We start from the raw sequence: 22,401 nt of genomic DNA, 5'->3' as shown, positions 1-22,401 counted from the left end.
TGACATGATGCATGATCAATCTTTGATCAAATGATGAAAATCCTTTATATATGGGTTGTCAAAGTTCAGTCAATCCTTAATTTTCATTTCAGTTGATCATATATATGGGTTGTCAAAGTTCAGTTGACCTATGAAAATCCTAATTTAGAAACTTTTGGTTCTATTGATTTCTGATCTTTTCTTGATGAATCATGATCAATCCTTGATCAAATGATGAATGATACTTCAAAATAAAGTCGTTGACAAAAAATCAGGAGTTTTGACTGTACTATGACCACAATTGACTTTTAGGTCAAACTAGTCGACTGTTGACTTTCTAAGCAATTGAGTGATCAATCCTTTGAATTGAAACCTTAACTTTGTCATGGAGATAGTTTGAAACATCATAATCCATATGAGATCCATTGGATATTTTAATTCATTGATTTTCTTCAGGGAAGTCAAAACCCTAATTCCTTGAGCAATTGTTTAGGAGAATGTGTCTTTGAGTCTTGAGCTTGAAAAAGAGAAATGAGATGGGAAAATTTTGGGGTATGACAGTGAGAAAAGCTTGAGTTTTTTCTCTTTTAGTCCTATTTTCATTCACTTTTTTTTGTGGTGAGAGTGTCTAATTGTAGCATTGAATAAATATTTTGTATATCTCATGGTTTTAAATTGCGGTCTGCAACCGCAGTTGCGGCCGCAATATTACTGATGCGGTAGCCTCCATATCGAGCCGCAATTGCGGTGTGATTTATAATCACATGTCCAACAACACTAAAATTTGTACCAAACACCTTCACTCATGTTTATTCATATATTTTCATCATAACTCAACATTTGAGAACCCATAAACTCAATTTACATGTGATTTGTAATGTAAAATATTAACATTAAGTGTTTTTTAATGGTGTATTTCAAATATTTCATAATTTAAACTCACGTCGCAACGGCCGCAATGCGCATCGCAGCAACCACAATTGCAACACCCACAACCGCAATTCAAAACTATGGTATATCTTTCTTCACTACATACACAAATCAGAAAGTGAGCAAAGAATGAAATTTAATTCAACATTCTGAATATTTTAAAGAAAAATAACTAAATAGATATGGAAAAGATAAGTGATATAAGAAAATTAATTTTGAAATATATTAAATATTCAATATGTTTGATCTAGTATATCTGCCATTGATCACAAAAACTGTTGGATATTTGTTGTTGCTGTTGGTGAATATGTGGCAGTTCTTGAATAAAGAAGGTGTTGATGAAGATTGTACTTGAAAAATTCAAAGTGTGTGAATTTCACACTAATCTTTAGGAGCAATACACTCTCACCAATTATAGTATATTGAATGCAATTGAGATTAACGGCGAATTCCCTTCAGGATACTTTGAATTTCTTAATGTGAATTGCACAAACACACTAAACGTATCTATTGATAATATGTTACAGAATATGTTTCATACACTTTACTCATGCATTAATAAAGTAAAGGATGATTTTAAAGTAATTGAAATGGTGGAAAAATGGGTGTATATATTTCTATTTTCGTGTCCTTTTATGTTTTTCAAGTGTCTCTATTTTATAGAGAAAATGATGTCATTTGGTGAAGAGAAACACCATTTTAATTTAATTCCGCATCTAATAATGAACGAATATAATATTATAACATTCATAAGTTATCACAAGCAATGCAACGGGGCGCTTTATAATAAAATAGACTTGCTTTACCACCAGACCAATTTAAAGTTCCAAATAATATTTTGAAAATATCTAACAGAAATGAACAATGAATGAAATTTAATTCAATATATTATTATTTTAGAGAAAAATATATAATTATATATGGAAAAAGATAAAGAGAAAATATGATATACATTGACAATATAAGTTGTACACTATCAACCAATCACAATCATGTTTAGCGCCAAGTCATACTGTTATTTTTAAAAAAATTATATGATATGGCTGATTGATAAATCCCAATTCGATGATAGTGTTGTTTATTGTGATCTTTGCTAAACAAACACTAGTCTTCCAAATCAAACATTTTGATAACTTACAGGATCGACTAGATTGATCCTAGGACATGTGTCATAGTTTTTTTGTTTATGATTAAGGTTACAATAGAATTCATGTTTCGACAATATTACTTCTTAATGAATACTAAAGCTTTTCTTGAAAGCAATAAATGATAAGAACATAAAGTAAAGTAATTCAATTAAATAAAGTAAATGATCCTGAATAATAAAGGTTTCGACTGGGAAATAAAGGAAATGTAAAGAGTGTGTAAAAGACTTTGTACTGATAATGTAAATGGCTTTGAAATAAAAACAACGGTCTTTCTATACGTATGTTCTCTGCAACTCTTTTCTCTAACGCTGGTACTTTGAATATTTGAGTAATTTGTACAAAATGAACACCCCGAATCCTAACATTAAAACTCCTATTTATACTAATCCAACCCTAACGGCCCTTATCCAAAAACATGCCACGTTCGTCATTTGTATGATCCTTTTGAATAATAGACATCCACACATCTTCGACGAAGGGTTTGATCGATTTCAAATTTCAAATTCTTTCTTCCTGTGAGCGCCAAGTTTTCAACGCGTTATATCCAAATAACTTCAAATTTTAAATCTGTCAACGGATACGACTATTCGATTCTAATAACTTGGGCTTTTGTATCATCCTATCCAATCGAAGCCCAAATCACAAAGAATATTTTGTCTTACTCTTCGACCCAACTACTGTCGAAATTATCAGTTAACAAATTGGCCCATCAAAAATGTGTATTTTGTTACGCAGAGAAATGCTCATTTTTGAATACCATATGGAACTTCGACAGGCTAAACCTATTATTATAATCATTTACTGTTGTGACGTTATGAGTAATGATTACACCTTTTTCCAAAACGTCCATTTAGACGTGCGTGCAGCAGTTCCCATCATTTCTATCAAAACAATCAGTTTCCAAGAAAAAGAAAAGAGTAACCTTTCTTTATTCCCCATAGGGAGATAACACGTTCCCCACAAACTCTTTGATAGGTAACTTTCCAACTGCCACAAACCTGTTATAAATACCTCATCCTCCCCACTTCATTACTTTCGCTTCTGCAAATTTGAAACCCTTAAGCATTCTCATAGCAAAACCCATATTTTCCTTCTAAGAACTCCAGTTAACTTAACTTTCTTCAACAATGTCTCCCACTAAGAAGAACACAAGTCTAAAATCAAAAAAGAAACCGGAATTTCAAAGGATTCTGCTCCTCAAACTAAACTTCTTAGCAAACTTATGACTTCTGGGAATCAGAAAGCCATCTATTAGCATTCATGTATTCATCATGATCATCATTTAATTTTACTTTTGAGAATTATGGTTCTTAGTTATTCATACGAATAATCTTGAGATACACTTAAAATAAATGAAATCAAAGGTCACCATCATATTCCTTGTTAAAAATCGAGTGAAAATCATGTTTGGATCATTTAATTTGGTTGAGAATTGAGGGAGATAGAAATTCAAATCTTTGAAAGAAGCGTGAGGTTGAAGACGACCATGGCACTATTTTTTGAATCTCTGAAACGTTTAAAAATATAATAAAATGAAGTTATTTGGTAAACAAGCCACACACGTGGCTCAGTTGGCAATGTTTTGTGTTGTGGACTTCAAGGGCATGGGTTCAAGCCCTTGTAAGACCAAAAATTTTTTGTACCACTATTTTTAACTATTTTCTTTTACAACTACACTTAATTAATTCACCTATCAAAATTAATTATTTTCAATTGATTTTTTACACACTCCTCATTATATATACACACACACACACACACACACACACACACACACACACATATATATATATATATATATATATATATGAATATTCAAAAAAAAAATATTCACAAAAATAATATTTATTTGATATATTTTTAATTAGGTGAAAAAGTCATATTTTTAAGTATTCTAATACTTATAAAAATTATAGTTTTGACTTCTTTTCTTATCTAACCATTCTTAAACCCCATGTGATTAAACATTATTTTTTTTAAACAACGTTTGATGTACATACCATGTTCACCTTGATTTGATTGCCTTTAACACTTTAAGTCAAACTATTTTTTAGTATCGATTGATCAAACGCTCAGAGTTTTCAGTCAACAAAACTCTTCATGTTTTAAAACTACTTTCAAATCATTTGGGCCTCTTGATTTTTAAAGAGTGTAAGACGCAGCCCTTTTTTTTATTCATCTTCAACTTTCAAATATACAATTCAATTTCAAATACAATTGGGCATCTCTCTGAGTATAAGCCCCATCCTCTGTAAATATTTGTTTGTTTTAAAACCTTGCTTTCTGTATAACTTTCTCATCCTCTTTTAATCTCTGGTACTAAGAGGGACATTATTCCTGGTGAAACTGCTCTTAGACATTTGGGCCTCTCTTTTGAGTTATAAGCCCTAAATCTTCCCTTTTGTCAATATTTTCATTTGTTTTTTAAAACAAAACTCTTGTACTAAGAGGGGCATTATTCCCGGTGAAACAACTCTTAGACCTTTGGGCCTCTCTTCTGAGCTATAAACCTCAAACTTCTATTCTTCTTTTTCAAAACCTTCAACTGTTTTTCAACTAAAACTTTAATTGTTTGCAATTCAAACCTTTGGGCTCCTCCTTGAGTATAAATCTCATCCCTTCTTTCTCATCTCATATTCTTGGGCCTCTATTACAGTATAAAACCCAACACCTTTTTGTCCATACATTAAATAAACATTTTGGGCCTCTCCTTGAGTTATAAGACCCAACACCTTTCCTTTAAAATCAAACACTTCACTGTTTTCATCAAAACATTCAACTGTTTAATAAGGCCATATACACACATCATTCCCGGGACTCCTCTTCAAACTGTAAGTTTTTATGGTTTCATTTATTGCTTTAATACCTTGGCAAATATAAAATGTGTTTATATATACTGCTTAGATCCCCTTCAGAGAAAAACCTGAGAAAGATAAATTATATATAGGACTATGACCAGGATTGAGGATTACTTCCCGGTGAAGCCTCTCCTAATAAGACAACATATATTCTTGCCACAAGATGAATCATTCCCGGTGAAAAATCTTTAAACCCCTAGATCAAACAATTGGGCACACCCACCTGAAGAGGAATTATTCTCGGTGAAACCTCTTATCCCTTTTGCTTAGAGCCAATTTAGGCAAGCCAACATAGATTTCTCTTATGCTACAACAAGGACCCTCGATGACCCTCGATCAGCCTCCTCTTAGGCTCACAATACAAGGACCCACAAGCTTCTTATAAGCAGTTCCCTTTAGCTTCCTCTTGAGCTTGTATACAAGGACCCTCAGGCTTCTTAAAAGCATAGGAGATGTCTTTAGTCACCTTTATCCAAACTCATGTGAGAATCAAATCCTTCAAATACATAATCACAATCATTAAAGTATTCAAACCCTTTCACTGTATCAATCCTTGGGACCAAGATATATGGAAAATCGCAGTCACCCATCTTTCCTCAGTTGAGTCAGCCTCAATTTTGGGATTTGTCAAGACACCAAAACAAACTATCATACAATCTTTCAAAATACAGTCTGTCAAAACTCTTTCCCCAGAAGAGTCAACCTTAATCTTGGGCTTTAAGCAAGAAGTATTCCACTCCCCAAAAGAGTTAGCCTTAATCTTAGGCTTCTTACAAGACAGAAATAAATCATACTCATATAATCCCTTCAAAGAAAGCCTCGGTCTTGGGCTTCATACAAGACAGAAATAATTCAAAGTCCATTCCTCAGTGAGTCAGCCTCAATTCTGGGCTTAGTACAGAACAGACAAAATTCACCAGTCTCCACTAGATAGAGTATCCCCTCTGAGTTAGCCTTAATTCTGGGTTTATTACAAAACACATACAAATATTTCAGTCAAAATCATTCCCAGTGAAGACATCTCCAACAGAGTCAGTCTCAAATCTCCATTTAACCCTCAATCTTGGGCCTTTTGCAAGACAATGAAAAATTCATATATTCTATACAGAAGTGAGACATGATTCATTTCTACAGAAGAGATATTCCTTCTATTACACCACATTTAAATAATACAAACATTATAAATCATTTCTCATTTAGGTGATGTAAGTGGCATGCTTTGTTGATTAAAAAATCCAGACTTGTTGTCCTTCCCTTATGATTACTTCTTTCCCGTACAGAGACGCAACTGGCATACTTGGAACATTCCAAGTAAGGTTCCTCTCTTACTCTGAATAGAATACCTCTTTTTTCCTCAAAAAATGTTTGTGGTGGAATAGATGAGATATCTCCCTATTAAGATGACGACTTGTCTCTTTTCTCTAAAATAGAGATCAATTTTAGCTTCAATCTTGGGCTTTGAACAAGACAAAAAATTCAATCCATTTCCCTATTAGGGATATGTAGGCATGAGATTCACAAGAAATCTTTGCGAGCGAACAAAAAACCAAAAAACAACCAGTTTCCCTGTCTTCTTTCAATTCTCTCTCCTATCACAAAGGAGAAACTTTCCCAGTAACCAAATAGCAAACAACCCAAAGCATAAACATAAACAGTAAATGGCTCCCGTTGAGTACTACGGATACTTATGGTGATAATACCTTCCCTCTATATAACCAACCTCTCGGGCCCTTAGATCTCTCCTAGGTGCTGCACACACCTAAATACCCAGGGTTTATTTAGATTTTCCCCCTTCCTTTGTTTAGGATAAATTAAAAGTTATAATGTACCGCAAAAAGGTGGTAACACCCAAAAAGCGCATGATAGGTATATAGGCACAAGATGTTATGTCTTGCCAAGAATAGTTTAAAAATAAAACAAACTCTCTTTTGCTCTCTTTTTTTTTAACACAGATTTACAAAAATGTTCCTGTGGAGTACCATAGATGTAAGGGGGGCTAATACCTTTCCCTTGCATAATCAACCCCGTACCTAAGATCTCTTCTTTTTATTAGTTTTGGTTTGAAAAATTTCTTTGGGTTTATTTCGCTCTTTTCCCTTTTTTTTTGGAATCAATAAAACGCGATGGCGACTTTCAATAACATAACGAGTTAAGTCAATCAATGGCTTTGATCTCAATTTTCCCTGCTACATGTAACCTAAGAAAATGAAGTTGTTTGTAGATAACATCCAATGTGTCATGGTCGAAGTTATCATATAGAAAGGAGGTATCATTTTCTTAGAGTTCAAATAAATAAATGAAAGCTTGAACTTGAGTATTGCAAGTCAAAACTAAAACTAGCATACATACTCACTAAGCCTTTGAAGAAAGTCGGTTTGATGAGTTGAACAGAAGCATCGGGATGAAAAGCCTTGAAAGCATGAATGAGAAGGTGTGTTAGAAGCTAATGATTTAGTGTTTCAATTCGGTGTTCGACTATGGTGTGTTTTGTAAACCCCCAAATTTAGTTATTTAATTTTAATTGAATTTATATTAATTAATTTTATTTATTTGATTGGTATATGAGATTTATGGAATATATTGTTAATTAATTAATTAATTAAATTAGAGAGAAAAACGCAAAAAAAATTGCAACTAGACATAAAAGGAGATTGACCGTCTTATTTCATGCGTAAGGAATTAAATATGTTTATAAATAACTTTGTTTGAGTTAGTTGATGTGTTTTAGAGTTGATTTAAAGAGATGAGTTTGATATATTTTGAATAAAGTTGTAGGCTTATGATATTATATAGATAATTAAGATTTAGATTTTATTTATCTAAGGTTGATACGCAAAAAAAGAGTTAAAATTGAGAAGACAAATAACTTATAAGAATATTATTAAGTTGTTTGAGTGAAGATTTGAGTAATTTGACATCATAGTGGCTTGTGCATAATTTTTAATTTTACCCAGTTGATGATCTTTAGGGCTAATTGAGATATAATTGAATAATTTTGAGTTTGGTGGCCTTTCGTTGCCTTTAAATAAGTTTAAGAGTCATATTTATTACATTTGAGTTGTTATAGTTGTTATAGAGTTGTCTAAGTTATGTTCAAGGTGTTTAGAGTTATGTTTGAGTTGTTTTACACTTCACCTATGAACTCTGACATTTTTTGACTTGACCCTAATAAACCTATAAAGGTTGTAGAATTTTATTATTATCCTGTTGGTGGCTTTACTCAAGTAATGATGAGTTTTACTATGTTGATGAGTATTATTGAGCTAAAACGTTAATAATTTTGCTTTATTGATGAGAGTTGTGGAATATTATATGATTATGTATTGAGTTATAATTGTATAATATGCGGAGTTGAGTTGTTCATAGAGAACTACCGTGTTGGCCTTGCATTGGCAAATTTGTGGGTTCATAGAGAACCTTGTTGAGTACGAGATATGAAAGTTATTTGTTGTTAAGTATGAGATATTGAATATTATTGTTATGATTTATGCATTCATGTATATTGGAGATAGGTAGAACTTCAGTCCGACAATGTCATGTTTTAGAGTGAACCAATGATGGTCTCATGTTCAGAGAGAATACTGTTCCAGAGAGGAACGAGAGTTGTGGATAATTCAATATCATGCATTTGACATCCAAAACTTTGGTACCACGTGTATTTTGGAGGAAAAGTATATTGCATTATACTTTTACATTGTGATTGTTGCAGTTGTTGTTGTGAATTATTGCGTGAGAATGCTAGTTGATGTTATTATAAACTATTTTTGCTGTTTAATGCACCGTTAACTTCTGTAAAGTTATTCTCACCCCTGTTTATCATTTTGTGGTGTTATGTACTCTCGTGTAGTACAAATAATCAGGTAGAGGAGTAGCTGGTGTTGAGCTGGAGGGGGGCTTTTAGGCCTCTTCTATTATTTTGTTACTTTCCACGTTATTTAATTTTTGTTAGTACTCTGGTCTGTAACACTGAGTTTAGGATATTTTAATAGATGTTTTTGAGTTATTGTTGGATTATTTAATAAATCAAATATTTGATTTTATTGAGATATTATAAAGCATGTTTTGAAGTTGAATTTCGTTGCTATTTTATGTTTTATTTGAAAAAAATATTGTTTGTTGAGCATGTGTAACACCTGTTTTTGAGCAAATAATTATTTATCTTTTATAAATAAAGAGTTTTAAGATTTTAGGATGTTATATGTTCGACCTAGACGAACAAAATTGAATAGAATTAGTTGCATTCGACAGATTTGTCGCAAAGTCTTTTTTATTTATATTATCCACATGTACATCACAAAGAAACAAAAGTATTTTTTTTTCTTGACGGAAATGCTAAAAACTAATCACATTACTTCATTTCTTTCATATGATTGGTTTCCACACATAACTAAAGTATGAGAGAGGCTTATAAGAAAAAAAAAAACCAAGTGTTTGATAATTTGACACTTTAATGTTTTTGTGTTTAATTGGTTGGAAATTGATTGGCTTGTGACTACTTGAGCTGTTAATTTGAGAATTCAATTGTTAATATTAATGGTCACATTGTCATACCATATACAGTTGTGTGTATCTGAGTTCCAATAACTTGTTTGGTTTAGACGACTTTTGATCTAAACGCGAAACTTACGCTAGGCAAAGTATAAACTCTTTTAAAAAAAATCAAACTTGTAATCTTAAAATAGGGGATCTATTCACCATCCTCTAGATAAGATCGTTAGAGAGAATCCACATATATATATATATAAGTTTTTCTTTAAAAGATGCACTAGTCAAAAGCACTTTAAGTTTGTATTTGGTTTTCTTTGTTCTCTTATCCTTTTGTATTAGAGTGTTGTGAGATGTAATTAAATATTTATTTTTGAAAGTATGGGTGTACTAGGACCTAAGATAGTTGAGGGTATATTATGCATTGTAACAATTTTCAAAGAGTTATTCTCTAGTTGCCATTCGACAATGACCATGAGTTTTTCTCTAATTTTGGAATTTCCACGTTAATATCTTGTCTTATTATTTTATTTTTCTTTTTTCCTCTATATGTTTGTTATTTTTTCCCAATGTTTTTCTCACTATCACTTTTTTACACCCTACCCAATTTCACGGCCTTTTCTCTGACATGTGATTTTTTTTTCCTTCTGATGACAAAAGTTCATTAATTCAACTAGTAACAAACCTGCGCGTACCGTGCATACGCACGGGTTCTGGTCTGTTATACACATTTGTTTACATAATATGTTTATTTTAAATAAAAGGTTGAAAAAGAAAAAAAATATTTAGATCAATAATAAAAAATTTCGTATACAAAAATATCTAGATCAATAATAATTTTTTTTCGTATACCATTTTTTGATGAAAAATATTTGATTATAAATAGCATTTCTCGTATGTAAAAATATTTAGATCAATAATAACTTTTTCCGGTATATAAATATTATTTTTGTTTAGGTATCATTTACAAAAATATATTTACATCAATAGTAAATTTTCTTATATAAAAATATTTAAATCAATAATAATTTTTTAATCTTATACCATTTTTGAATCAAAAATATTTGGATCATAAATACCATTTTCGTATATAAAAATATAGAACAATAATAGATTTTTTTCCCGTATACAAATATCATTTTGTTTAGGTATCAATTACAAAAATATTTTGATCAATAGTAATTTTCGTATATAAAAATATTTAGATCAATAATAGATTTTTTCTCGTATACCATTTTTGATTAAAAAATATTTGAATCATAAATATCATTTTTCGTATATAAAAATATATAGATAAATAATTGATTTTTTCCCATATACAAATATTATTTGGGTTTAATGGATATGCACTGCTAGTGTAAAATAGTTTTACATTGTCATCCAATAAAAAACCATTCATCTGTCATGTCATAATTTTTTTTAAAATAAAAGAGTGATTCAATTGAATACATGGTTGTGATTGGTTGACAGTGTAAAATTATTTTATACTGTCAATGCATCACCCATTTTCTCACATTATTTTTGTTTAGATATCATTTGCAAAAATATTTGGATCAATAGTAAATTTTTGTATATAAAAATATTTAGATCAATAATATTTTTTTCTCGTATACCATTTTGGAATACAAAAATTTAGATCATAAATATCATTTTTCGTATATAAAAATATAAAGATAAATAATATTTTATCCGTATACAAACATTATTTTTATTTAGGTATCATTTACAAAAATATTTGGATCAATTGTAAATTTTCGTATATTAAAAACATTTAGATCAATAATAGATTTTTTCTCATATACCATTTTTGAATAAAAAATATTTGAATTATAAATATTATTTTTTGTATATAAAAATATATAGATCAATAATAGATTTTCTTCCATATACAAATATTATTTTTATTTAAAAAAAATCATAATCTATATGATTAAAAATATATTTAGAGAGATGAACTAAATCATAATCTATATTATTTAAAAATATAAAGGTTTTTTTAAAAAAATTTTTAAATTAAAAGACTAATTTTGATATCATAAACACGTGTTATTAAATAGTTTTAAATAGTTTTAAAAATAAGTGATTTTTAAAAAATTTAATTTCAAAAAAAAGTTTCAATGATATGATAAAATATCTATTTTTAGAATAACTATTTAAACAAAATTTTCGAATCAACTTTTTATGGATAAAAATTTGTAAATATTTTCAATAAAAAAATATATACATTATAAAAATCATTAACAAAGACTGAAACAAACGGACCATGATTATTGAATTTCAATTTTGATTCTATTATTGAAGATTTAAATGATTTATTATTTTGAAGATAGGAGAGTTAGATTGAAGAAAATTTTGTTGTGGAAGGCGGGTAAATTGTGTATGATATCAATACTTACCCTTCTTTTTCTTCTTCCTAATTTGTTTCTTATTTGATTTTTTGTTTTAATTTGGATGTTTTTGTTTTGTTGGATATACAGAAAAAAATCAAGCGGATTCATCGTCCCTTTTGTGTGTTTAGAAAATTCACCGATAGGATTTTAGCTCATGATAGAAATTAGTTTCATGTCACTTGTAGATATCATATACTAGTGATTCTTATTCCATTGTTTTGGTGTCAAGAAAAGTATATAAACTGCAAAATAAAGCAACATAAGATTCACATGTACATCAATAAGAAACAAAAGTATGCTTTCTTTTCTTGAAGGAAATGCTAAAAACTAACTACATTACTTCATTTCTTTCACATGATTGGATTCCACAAAAGTTTATTATACCATTCCACACATTTGATTCACATCTGATGTTTTTCTTTGGCCATAGTTTGCTTCTGTGTTGGACAAAGTATTAGAATCTGATTAAGTTTATTATACTTTGGCCTTAGTTTGGAATCTAATTAAATTTATATATATCATCTTACCTTTATGTTATCTTCTTCACCCAAGTTGTATCATTATAACAGTTCACAATTTCTATAATATATACTTTCTTTGAAGTATCTGTTCTAACTGGTAAATGTTTTTTTTTATTATTATTATTATTATTATTATTATTATTATTATTATTATTATTTTTTATTATTATTATTATTATTATTATTATTATTATTATTATATATAATTAGTAAACTATGGGTCAGTTAGATCTAATCATTAGTAATTTTTCTTGAATATCAGTTGTCTACTACTGCAATAAGCAACATCTATTATTTCTCATTTCTGAACTTGAAGAGCTTCTTCTTCTGGTAAGATTTTTTAACATTCTTTATTTCATACTGAAATAACATATTGTTGTCAATGTTTTGTTTTTCATGTTTTATTTGTTTATTTTCTACACGCTCGCATGACTACAGTTGTTTTAAAAAAATAATAATAATATGCAGTTTGGATGTTTTGTTTGTTTGATTAATTAGCTTTATAAGACTTTGAATAAACTTTGCAAGATACCAAGTCAAATTCATCTTTGAGAATTTTAGAAACTCTTCTTAACTCCCTTTGACAATGATTCTATGCTTGGTCCGGTATAACAAATGAGTTTAAGCACCTAATCTCTTGTAGACATATTTAAGCACCTAATATACCTAGCATAGTTTTAAAGCCAAAATTTTAAAATATAAAAAAATGTATATTGAAAAACAATATTTGTAGAATGTTTATTTTAAACAAAATAAGTTTTTTTATTTTTGAAATTTAATTTTTCAGAAAAAGTAATTTTTTTAATTTTCTAGAAAAAAATTTCACATTTTTTTAAATTAGTTTTCAGGAAACAAATAATTTTCAATTTTTTATTTTAACATTTCTTTCCCTATTTTTGTTTTTTGTTTTTTGGAATTTTTTTATTTCCGCATTTTTTTGAAAAATCTTTTTTTTTATGTTTTGATTTTTAATTAAAATTTTTTAAAAAGATTATTATTATTTTTTGTTCTTTTTATGAAAAAATAATTTATAAAATTAAACTAGTTTATAAAAAAAAATTGGTTCTGAACAAGTTTAAACTGAATATAAATTGTTTATATTAAATGGTTCAATTCATTAACCATTTAAGTGGTTCAATATTTTTATGGTGCAATGCAGTTCAGTTCAAGTATAGAATTTAGTTAACCATATTTTTTAACACCCCTAAGTCACATAACATGTGCATATTCCCTTAATATAATATTTTGAAATAATATTCTTAAAAGTTAAAATGGAGTCAAATGGTGTTCACGCACTAAACTTTGAATTTCTTATACGCAGTTACATATTTGAGTCGTCCAATCTTAAATCAACAGATGTGATCGTTTTAAAATTAATATACTGACTTGTAATTTGGTTGTATGATCTCCTATTAACTGCTAAGATACAAAATTGGAATTTGTTTGTGTAGAAAAAATAATGATTTTCTTTGTAAATAAAACAGTGGTTTTTTTATCAATGTTAAATTGAGAGCAAGTTTTTACCTTTAGGTTTTGTTGAGAGCAATTCCCTCACATTGTTTTGTAGAATGTTTTTCAGACTAGAAGATGAGAAGATTTACATTTATGAGTAGTATTGTTTGTTTTTTTTTTTTTTGTGCGTGTAAGCTAAAGAGAATGAAAAAAAGACTTGGAAGCTTGTCAAAATTAATCTTCTGAAGTCTTATCTCAATGCATGCTGTAGTTCCATACTGGTCTTTATTTCTTGACGTCTATATTTAAATGCATGCAACTTTAGTTGTTTCACACAAAATATATTGTTCTCGGCGTCTATATATTCACACACTAGTTCCTTCTAATTTTGTCTTGTTTGATATTATTTTACATGCATGATATGATAATTTAGGAACACCGCCATTTAAGGCTAAAGAAGATGGATTTTGTTACTGATCCAGCAAAAGGAGCTATCTCGAAATTTGTAGAGCTGGGAGTGGAGTCTACCTTGAAGCAATTTAAATATATGATCCAACACAAAAAAATTACAGCCAATTTGAAGGAGAAACTCGAGGAGTTGAAGGCTTGTAAACAAACGTGGCAAGCATGGATGGTTGCAGAAAACTCCAAAGGAAATCAAATTCCACCTAACATTTCAAATTGGCTTTCACGCGTGGAAGCAATTGAAGTTGAGTTACAAAGCTTCTATAAAAGTAGTGTTAACAATAACAAGAAATGCTTTGGTGGACAATGTTCAGATTTGGCATTGAATTACTCTCAAGGTAAGCAAGCCACTATAAAAATAGAAGATATTACAAAATTGATAGAGGAAGGAAGCAAACTTCCATCTTTATCATATCCTAAACCTCCACCAGCACTTAGGTCAACCTTCACAAACAATGATGTTAAGAGTCTAGAGTCCAGAAATCAAATTATGAATAAAGTCATAGAGAAGCTGAAGGATGATCAATTCAAAAGGATTAGCATTTGTGGGATGGCCGGAGTGGGAAAAACCACATTGGTAAAAGAACTAATCAAAATTGTAGAAAATAAATTATTTGATAATGTTGCAATGGCTTCAGTTTCCCAAAACCCTAACTATGAAATAATCCAAAAACAAATTGCTGATGGTTTAAGAATGGAGTTTAACTCGCAGAGTCATATAGATAGAAGGGGTAGGGAAATACATGAGAAGTTGAAGGAATTTGACAATGAGAAGGTAAAGGTTCTAATAGTCCTAGATGATGTGTGGCAAGATCTTAACTTTGAGTTAATGGGACTTTCTTCTCAAAGTCACCAGAAGGGTATAAAAATCTTATTCACATCGAGGAATGTAAAAGTGTGTGAAAAGATGGGAAGCCAAGAGAATGTACAAGTCTCTGTATTGCAAAAGGATGAAGCTTGGAGCCTATTTCAAGAAATGGCAGGAAATATTGTAAACAAACATGATATCGAACCAATAGCAAGAGAGGTTGCAAATGAATGTGGTGGCTTGCCCCTTGCTATTGCAACTGTTGCGAGAGCTCTTCGCGCCGAGGAAAAGATTTCTTGGGAAGACGCACTTCAACAATTGAGATACTCCCAATCATCACCCTTCTCTAACGACATACAAGAATATTTATATTCACGTATTGAGGTTAGCTTAAAATTTTTGGGTAGTGAAGAACACATGTCTTTCCTTTTTCTTTGTGGTTTGTTTCCAGAGGACTTTGACATTTCTGTTGAAAATCTATTACGTCATGGGATGGGCTTGGGGTTGTTTGAGGAAAATGATGCAGTTTGGAAAATAAGAAATCATGTAAATTGTTTAGTGAACAATCTGAAAAAATGTTTCTTATTGTTAGACAGTGAAAAGCAAGGGTGTGTAAAGATGCATGATGTTGTGCGTGACGTTGTCCTCAAAATTTCTTCCACAAAAGAACATGGGATATGGGTGCAGAGTAATGCCAGATTGAAGCAGGTTAAACAAAAACAAGGAAAATGGCTTAGAATGTCGATCATTTTGGATGCAAAGATTGATTCAGAAGATAACTTAGAATGTCCAACACTAGAACTTATACAGGTGCGAACACAAGGGGAAGAATGTGATATTATCTCATTGCCAGATAACTTCATCCACGGAATGACTAAACTCAAAGTTGTAAATATTACAAATTTGTGCATTCCAATAATATCATCATTTTTTCATGCCTCGAGAAACCTTCGCACGTTGCAACTTGAAGGATGTCACGTTGGAGATATATCTGTAATTGGTAATGAGGTCATGAGACTAGAAATCCTAAGCTTTGCCAACTCCAATATCAAAGAGCTTCCATCTGAAATTGGGAATCTGATATATCTCAAATTATTGGATTTGACAGGATGTAATCATCTTAACTTCATTGCTACAAATATTTTCACAAGGCTAACATTGTTGGAAGAACTTTATTTTAGCATAAACAATTTTCCTTGGTTGCTAAACAAAGAATTTCTCGAAGACTTAAGAAATCTTTCGGTCCAGTTAAAAGTTCTTGAGATCAAACTAAGTAAACTCGATTTTTTACATGGCGATCTAATTTTTAGAAGCCTAAAAAAGTTTTGGGTTTATGTAGTTCCTTCTACTCCTTATGAACGCCATGGATATTTGGAGTCAAATATGATACAGTTAAGAGCTTTAGGTTACAACTCTGTTAAGAGTAGTATGATGATCATGCAACTCATCAAGAAATGTGAAATTCTCATATTAGAGAAAGTGAAGGACTTGAAAAATGTCATATCTGAATTAGATGAGCATGGTCTCCAATGTGTGAAAGATTTAAGGCTTGGCTCCTGCTCCGATCTTGAGTGTGTCATAGATTTCTATGCTCCACGGTCTAACTTACCATTGATCGAATCGATGTGTCTAGAGAATCTTGTTTGTATGAGGACAGTAATTCAGGTACCTGATCATTGTGAAACCAATGAAGCAATGATGGAATTCTCATATTTAGAAAAAATGGAGTTGAAGTGCCTTCAAAAGTTGATTGGATTCAGTAACTCTCAATCAATTCATCATGTGAGTAAATATATTTTGTTAGTTATTATTCATTTTTTTGATGACTTTTTTTGTTAAATATTTGTGCCATTTAAAATGCAATGAAGAATTGAAGTTAAATTTTGTTACACGTGTCCAGGGACTGAGTTATACCACCAATCATTCAGATTCAGTTGGTCATGGACCATTGTCAGCTAGTGCCAAGTTGTTTTCTTTTGATTGGATGAAACAATTTCCAAAATTGGAAACAATACTGCTACGTGATTGTGTTTCCATTGAGATGGTATTTGACTTGGAAGGTAATCCGGAAGTCATCGAAAATGGTATTTTGTTTCCTCTGCTAAAAGAACTTGATATATCAAACATGGATCATTTGCTATATGTTTGGGGGAATGTTCCGTGTAGTGTCAGAGGTTTTCATAATTTAAGATTTCTAAAAATCTCAAGGTGCAACTCTTTGAAATATGTATTTACTTCTGTCATTGTTAAAGCAATTTCAAATCTTGAGAAGTTAGAAGTAAGAGATTGTGAAATGATCGAGAACATAGTGGTTTGGAGAAGAGATGATAAAGAGGATGACAATATCAAAGAACATGTGATAATGAACGGGTTTGGTAAACTATGTTATTTATCACTTTTGAATCTTCCAAAACTTGTGAATGTTTATTTAGACTCTGTTGAGTTAGAATGTCCATCCTTGAGGAAGTTTGAGATTGGTGGTTGTCCTATGTTTGAGATATCTTTATTACCAACCTATATCCCTAAAAATCAAGACAATCGCAAAGTCACAAATTCATTTAATATAGAAGATAATTCAAGCTCTTCTACTTGGACCCCTATAGAATGTGCGTCATTTCTACCCAAGTTCAGTCGTAAAAGAGCCACAAATAATAGAATTAATAAGGTATGAAATTTCCTTGCATTATCTTTAAACCCATGTGCATTTAGTCTTTAATCCTATATAATATTTGTTTTAACTAATAACACTATAATATTCGGATGTACTAAGTTTCAGTCCAAGTTGTGTTTATATGTAGTAGTAAAAGTATTATTATTCTCAATTATTTTGAGTATAAAAAATATTGTTTGATAGTTTTAAATATTAAAAAATGTTAACTATTTAAAGGGTGTGAGAAGTTAATTCTTTTGACCTATATATATGACTAGAAGGATTCATACTAATATTTGGTATGTTAGCAGGAGGCGTCAGTAATTTCAGAATTACAAGATGTTACATATTCCCTTTTTGAAATGAATACCAAGAAAGTAAAAAGTCATATGCCTGCTCTTGAGGAACTAAACATTGTGGTATGTGATTTGCTGGATGTAATATTTTTTGACGAAGAAAAATTCAATTTCCTAGTTTCGTCATACCTGAAAACCATCAAAATTGGAAAGTGTGACAAGTTAAAATCCATTATGCCTAAAAGAGAAGAGAGGCGGGACACGATAAACTATTTGACTCAACTAGAGATTCTTCACTTGATAGAGCTTCCAAATCTTGTGAGATTTTATTTTTCTGGATTATTTATCCTTCTCAAACATATAGAAGGAAACTGCATATTTAGCAAAATGATTTTTTTATTATAATTTTGTAGGTTGGATGTGTGGATGATCACGAAAGGATAGGCAGCCATCCATTCATGGATGGGTCCTTGTTTCCAAACTTAACTTCTTTGCTTATAGAAACTTGCAACAAAATTAGCATATTGTTCTCTCATTCATCCTTGAATAGTCTTGAACAGCTTGAGAAGTTAGAAGTACGAAATTGCCAGAACATGCAAGAAATAGTATCTCAAGAAAAGATAGAAGCAACGTCAAATAAGATTGTGTTGGGAAAGTTAAAACGTCTAATTCTTTGGAAGCTACCAAGCCTTAAGGCCTTTTGCCTAAGTTCCTATAATTTCTTTTTCCCATCATTGCAAGATGTGGAAATTAAAGATTGTCCCAATGTAGATGTTTTTTCACAAGGATTTTCAAATACACCAAAGCTTGAGACGGTCACCATGATGATTGGTTTCAGTTCCATAGAGTATATGCATAAGAGAGACATCAATTCCACTATACGAGGATTTAAAGCATTTGTATGTCACATCTTAGAATATCTAAATTTTATCATTAGTTAATAATTGTTTCACTAATCGTTTTGGAAAATACATTTATGAATATTTTGTAGGTGGAATCACAAGGATCAAATATGTTGAATGGGGCCGTGTGGTATTATGAAGGAAACCTCGATATCTCAAATATAAATATCAACACATTTAATGAGATTGTAAGCTTCCATAAGCTAACATCTATTGGGGTTTCATATTGCCACAATTTAAAGAGTTTGTTCTCCCATTCTATGGCCAAAAGTCTTGGGCAACTTTTTATTCTAATAGTCCAGGATTGTAAAATTATGGAGAAGATAATAACAAAGGAAGATGGAAATATTGAAGGAGGAAACAAGTTCAAGAATTTATTTCCCAATTTGGAGGTGTTAAAACTTAGGCGTCTTCCTAATTTGGAATGTGTTTGTTCAATTGACTATGACTATGATCTCCCATGGTGTACCATTGGAGAGGATGAAATCATTAGTAAGATTCAAATTACATTTCCTAAATTAAGGATGTTGGTTCTTTATGAAGTTCCGAAGCTCAAGTGTTTTTGTTCCGGAACATATGACTACAACATCATGGTCTCCTCAATTCAAGAGTGTTGTAATATGGGAACATTTCCCCATGGAAATATTATTGTAAACACACCTAACCTTCATCAAGTTGTAGGCACGTGGACTGATATGCACACATTTGGTGACCTTAATTTGACTATATATTATCTTCTAAATTCAGAGAAATTCAAGGTATACACACATGAAGTCCCCCAACTTGAACATTATAATTTATTTTGAAATTAGACGACATGACGTGCTCGTATGTTATGTGCAGGTGGAGTTGGGAAAATTAGAAACATTTAGCAATATTGAGGCAGAGCTTGTTGACTACATCAAAAGAGTATCAGAGCTACGTATTGTAAACAATCACAAGCTATTGAATTTCATCCCATCAAACATGATGCATATAATCTCCCACACGAAGCATATCTACTTGCAAGAATGTGAGTTCTTAGAAGAGATATTTGAATCGAATGATAATGGTATGCTATACCAGTTATGGCGTATAAACTTGTTTTCTCTTCCAAAGTTGAAGTATATTTGGAAAAATCTTGGTCAGAGTTTAGCCTTTCAGAGAGTTGAATATATAAATATAACAAAATGCAATGCTTTGAAATATGTGTTCTTGGATATTTCCATAGCCACAAGCCTTCCACATTTGTATTCGATTATAGTGTCTGAATGTGATGAGATAGAGGACATCATTAAGAATAATTCTAATTCTCTCAATTGTTCACAACAACAACTGAAGGCTGAGAAGATCATATTCCCATCATTGGCCAGAATTGAACTAAGAAAGTTGCCCAACCTCAAACGTTTTTGTCAAAGCTCTTACCCTTCCTATGTTGAGCTTCCAGAATGGTATTATTTATCCATTCAAAATTGCCCAAAGATGAAAACCTTTTGGCTTGATGGAATATTATACACACCAAGTCTTCAAAACATTTCAGTGGACAATGTCAAATTTTCCGATGTTGCAGATGTGAATGAGGTTATACAAGAATACAATAAATCATAATGAAGGCAAATGTTGGTGTGAAGTTTGAAATTCACAATTATGAGGTTAGTATATAAGTAGCTCATACAGTCTCACATTAATTATTTTATTCAGGTATGAGTGTGTAAGACTTGGATCTACACTCTTAATTAGTTATAAAATATGTGAGTTTTTATTCTTGACTGTAGAATGAAGCCCAAAAAGAGCGTTTGGTGACTAAGCTTGCATTCATCCCCTTCATTCTATTTACGAGAGATCAAAAGTTTAGAAGAAACAATGACACTACATTCATACATGATTGGAGGTAAGGTTTATTATTTTTCTCATTTGATTTATTAATCTTACTTGTTCTTTCACATAGAACCAAAAAAAAAGAAATGATGAATATACTATAATTGGAAAAATTCAAGTATCACATAGAATCTAAAATATTTTATATATGAAAGCAAACAAAAAATATAGTTTATATAGAGACACGCCTCTCACTTTATAAGTCATTCACTTCAGAACAAATAAAAAAATTGTAAAAACTGCTATATTATGACAATTGCCTGCTGCTATTCACTTTGGAAAAAAAAATTGTAAAAATTTCTCGACTTAGCTCATTCGTGGTCTATAGCTCAAAAAGGCACATGCACTAAGGTTCTAAAATAGAAGTCGTAGATAGCTCCTTTTTAGGTATCGTGTGTAAAGGTTCAATTGTGTTGTCTCCAAGTCTAATTTTACATTTTTCCTTCATGTCCTAAATCTTTCTTGTAGTTTGATGTCAGTCAACAAGTTAGCTCAAGAGAAACATTATTAACCTAACTTTTTTATTCATTTTGTCTTTCAGAATTTGAATTTGGGCAAGACGACGGGCAATGCTTAGGAGAGTGAAGAACTTTATGACTTCGACCTTGGAGATGAATATCTACGACCTTCCAAACAAATAAGTTTTAGATTTAAATCTTTTTTAGTTTTAATAATGATGATAATGGTATGCTATGGTATTTACGGTTAGTGTGAATAAGAATTAGTTTGTTCCTAGAATAAGGGTTTGTTCCTAGAATAAGGGAAACAAATCAGAAATTGATTTGTTCTCATTAAATGTAATTATTTAGTGTAAATACATGTATAGCCCTGTAAACTCTATTTATACAAGAAATAACATTGAAAAAGGCATGAAAACAAGAATTATTGGCATGGTATTAGTAGGTTTTTGATCAAACTTATGAGTTTTAGGTTAATATTGGCTTTATTCGGCGACACCCCACTGGGTCGCTATGGAAATCATCTCAGCAGATCTCGATTCTCGATAATCTCTATTTAGTTGGTGATTCTGATCTGTGCTACTTACAATCGTTTCTCGAATTTGTTCTTGGTAGTGCTCACAAGTTGCAATGTTGTTGTTCCTCCTTGTTTGCAAATCGTGTTCAGATTGGTCGTGATCTCGTATCGGTATCGGCAAGTATTTGATATGGCTCACACGGTTTTTTTTGTTTCATTAGTATTCTTAAGCAAGTGTTACGTGCAGCTGCAGTTTGTTACATTTTTTTTGGTTCTTGGTAGTGCATGTTGATCAAGAAATAGTATTGAAAAAAATCCATCGGTTGTTACGTGAAGGTGTTGCACCTCTGTTTTTTGTGTTCAAGTTTTTGTTATTGCCAATATTTCTTCTATGGCTTTCAAAAACGAAAATAGATTGTATTTGTGTTTATTTTTACCGAAAAGAATTATTCTGCTTTGGAATTTTAGTTTCGGATGTATGTCAAAGGGAAAGGATTATGGAGGCACTTGGACGATGTCTCTTTGGCACCATTAGAGACAGATTACTTAGATGCTTGGGAAATAGAAGATACTCAGATTATTACTTGGATTCTTGGTACTATTGATCCTCACATGATTAATAATTTGAGATATTTTTCCACTGATCAAGAAATGTGGAACTACTTTAAGCGTATCTAGAACCTAG

At 30.9% G+C, this 22,401-nt stretch overlaps 1 protein-coding gene across 1 annotated transcript; it reads left to right on the top strand.

The window, feature by feature from the left end:
- The first annotated feature begins 12,282 nt into the window (after nt 1-12,282).
- Nucleotides 12,283-21,628, top strand: LOC131623700 (uncharacterized). The gene is made up of 10 exons (XM_058894717.1): nt 12,283-12,408; nt 12,574-12,641; nt 14,197-16,818; nt 16,937-17,701; nt 17,998-18,300; nt 18,396-18,881; nt 18,974-19,642; nt 19,728-20,515; nt 20,639-20,754; nt 21,283-21,628. The coding sequence occupies exons 3-8, from the start codon at nt 14,224-14,226 to the stop codon at nt 20,469-20,471; spliced, it is 5,562 nt and encodes a 1,853-aa protein (XP_058750700.1). The 5' UTR covers nt 12,283-12,408; nt 12,574-12,641; nt 14,197-14,223; the 3' UTR covers nt 20,472-20,515; nt 20,639-20,754; nt 21,283-21,628.
- The last annotated feature ends 773 nt before the right edge of the window (nt 21,629-22,401 follow it).

This window comes from Vicia villosa, unplaced genomic scaffold (genome assembly GCF_029867415.1).
Source record: "Vicia villosa cultivar HV-30 ecotype Madison, WI unplaced genomic scaffold, Vvil1.0 ctg.000077F_1_1, whole genome shotgun sequence".
In the NCBI taxonomy this organism is placed as follows: domain Eukaryota; kingdom Viridiplantae; phylum Streptophyta; class Magnoliopsida; order Fabales; family Fabaceae; genus Vicia; species Vicia villosa.
The sequence above is the reverse complement of the archived record's forward strand: the minus strand, read 5'-3'. Positions and strand labels throughout refer to the sequence as shown.

Bases quoted from the DNA above. Each gene is read 5' to 3' on its own strand.
- LOC131623700 (XM_058894717.1), top strand. From the start codon at position 14,224: ATGGATTTTGTTACTGATCCAGCAAAAGGAGCTATCTCGAAATTTGTA. The intron at 18,301-18,395 runs GTGAGATTTTAT...ATAATTTTGTAG, and splicing joins TGATAGAGCTTCCAAATCTT to GTTGGATGTGTGGATGATCA. The intron at 19,643-19,727 runs GTATACACACAT...TGTTATGTGCAG, and splicing joins TAAATTCAGAGAAATTCAAG to GTGGAGTTGGGAAAATTAGA.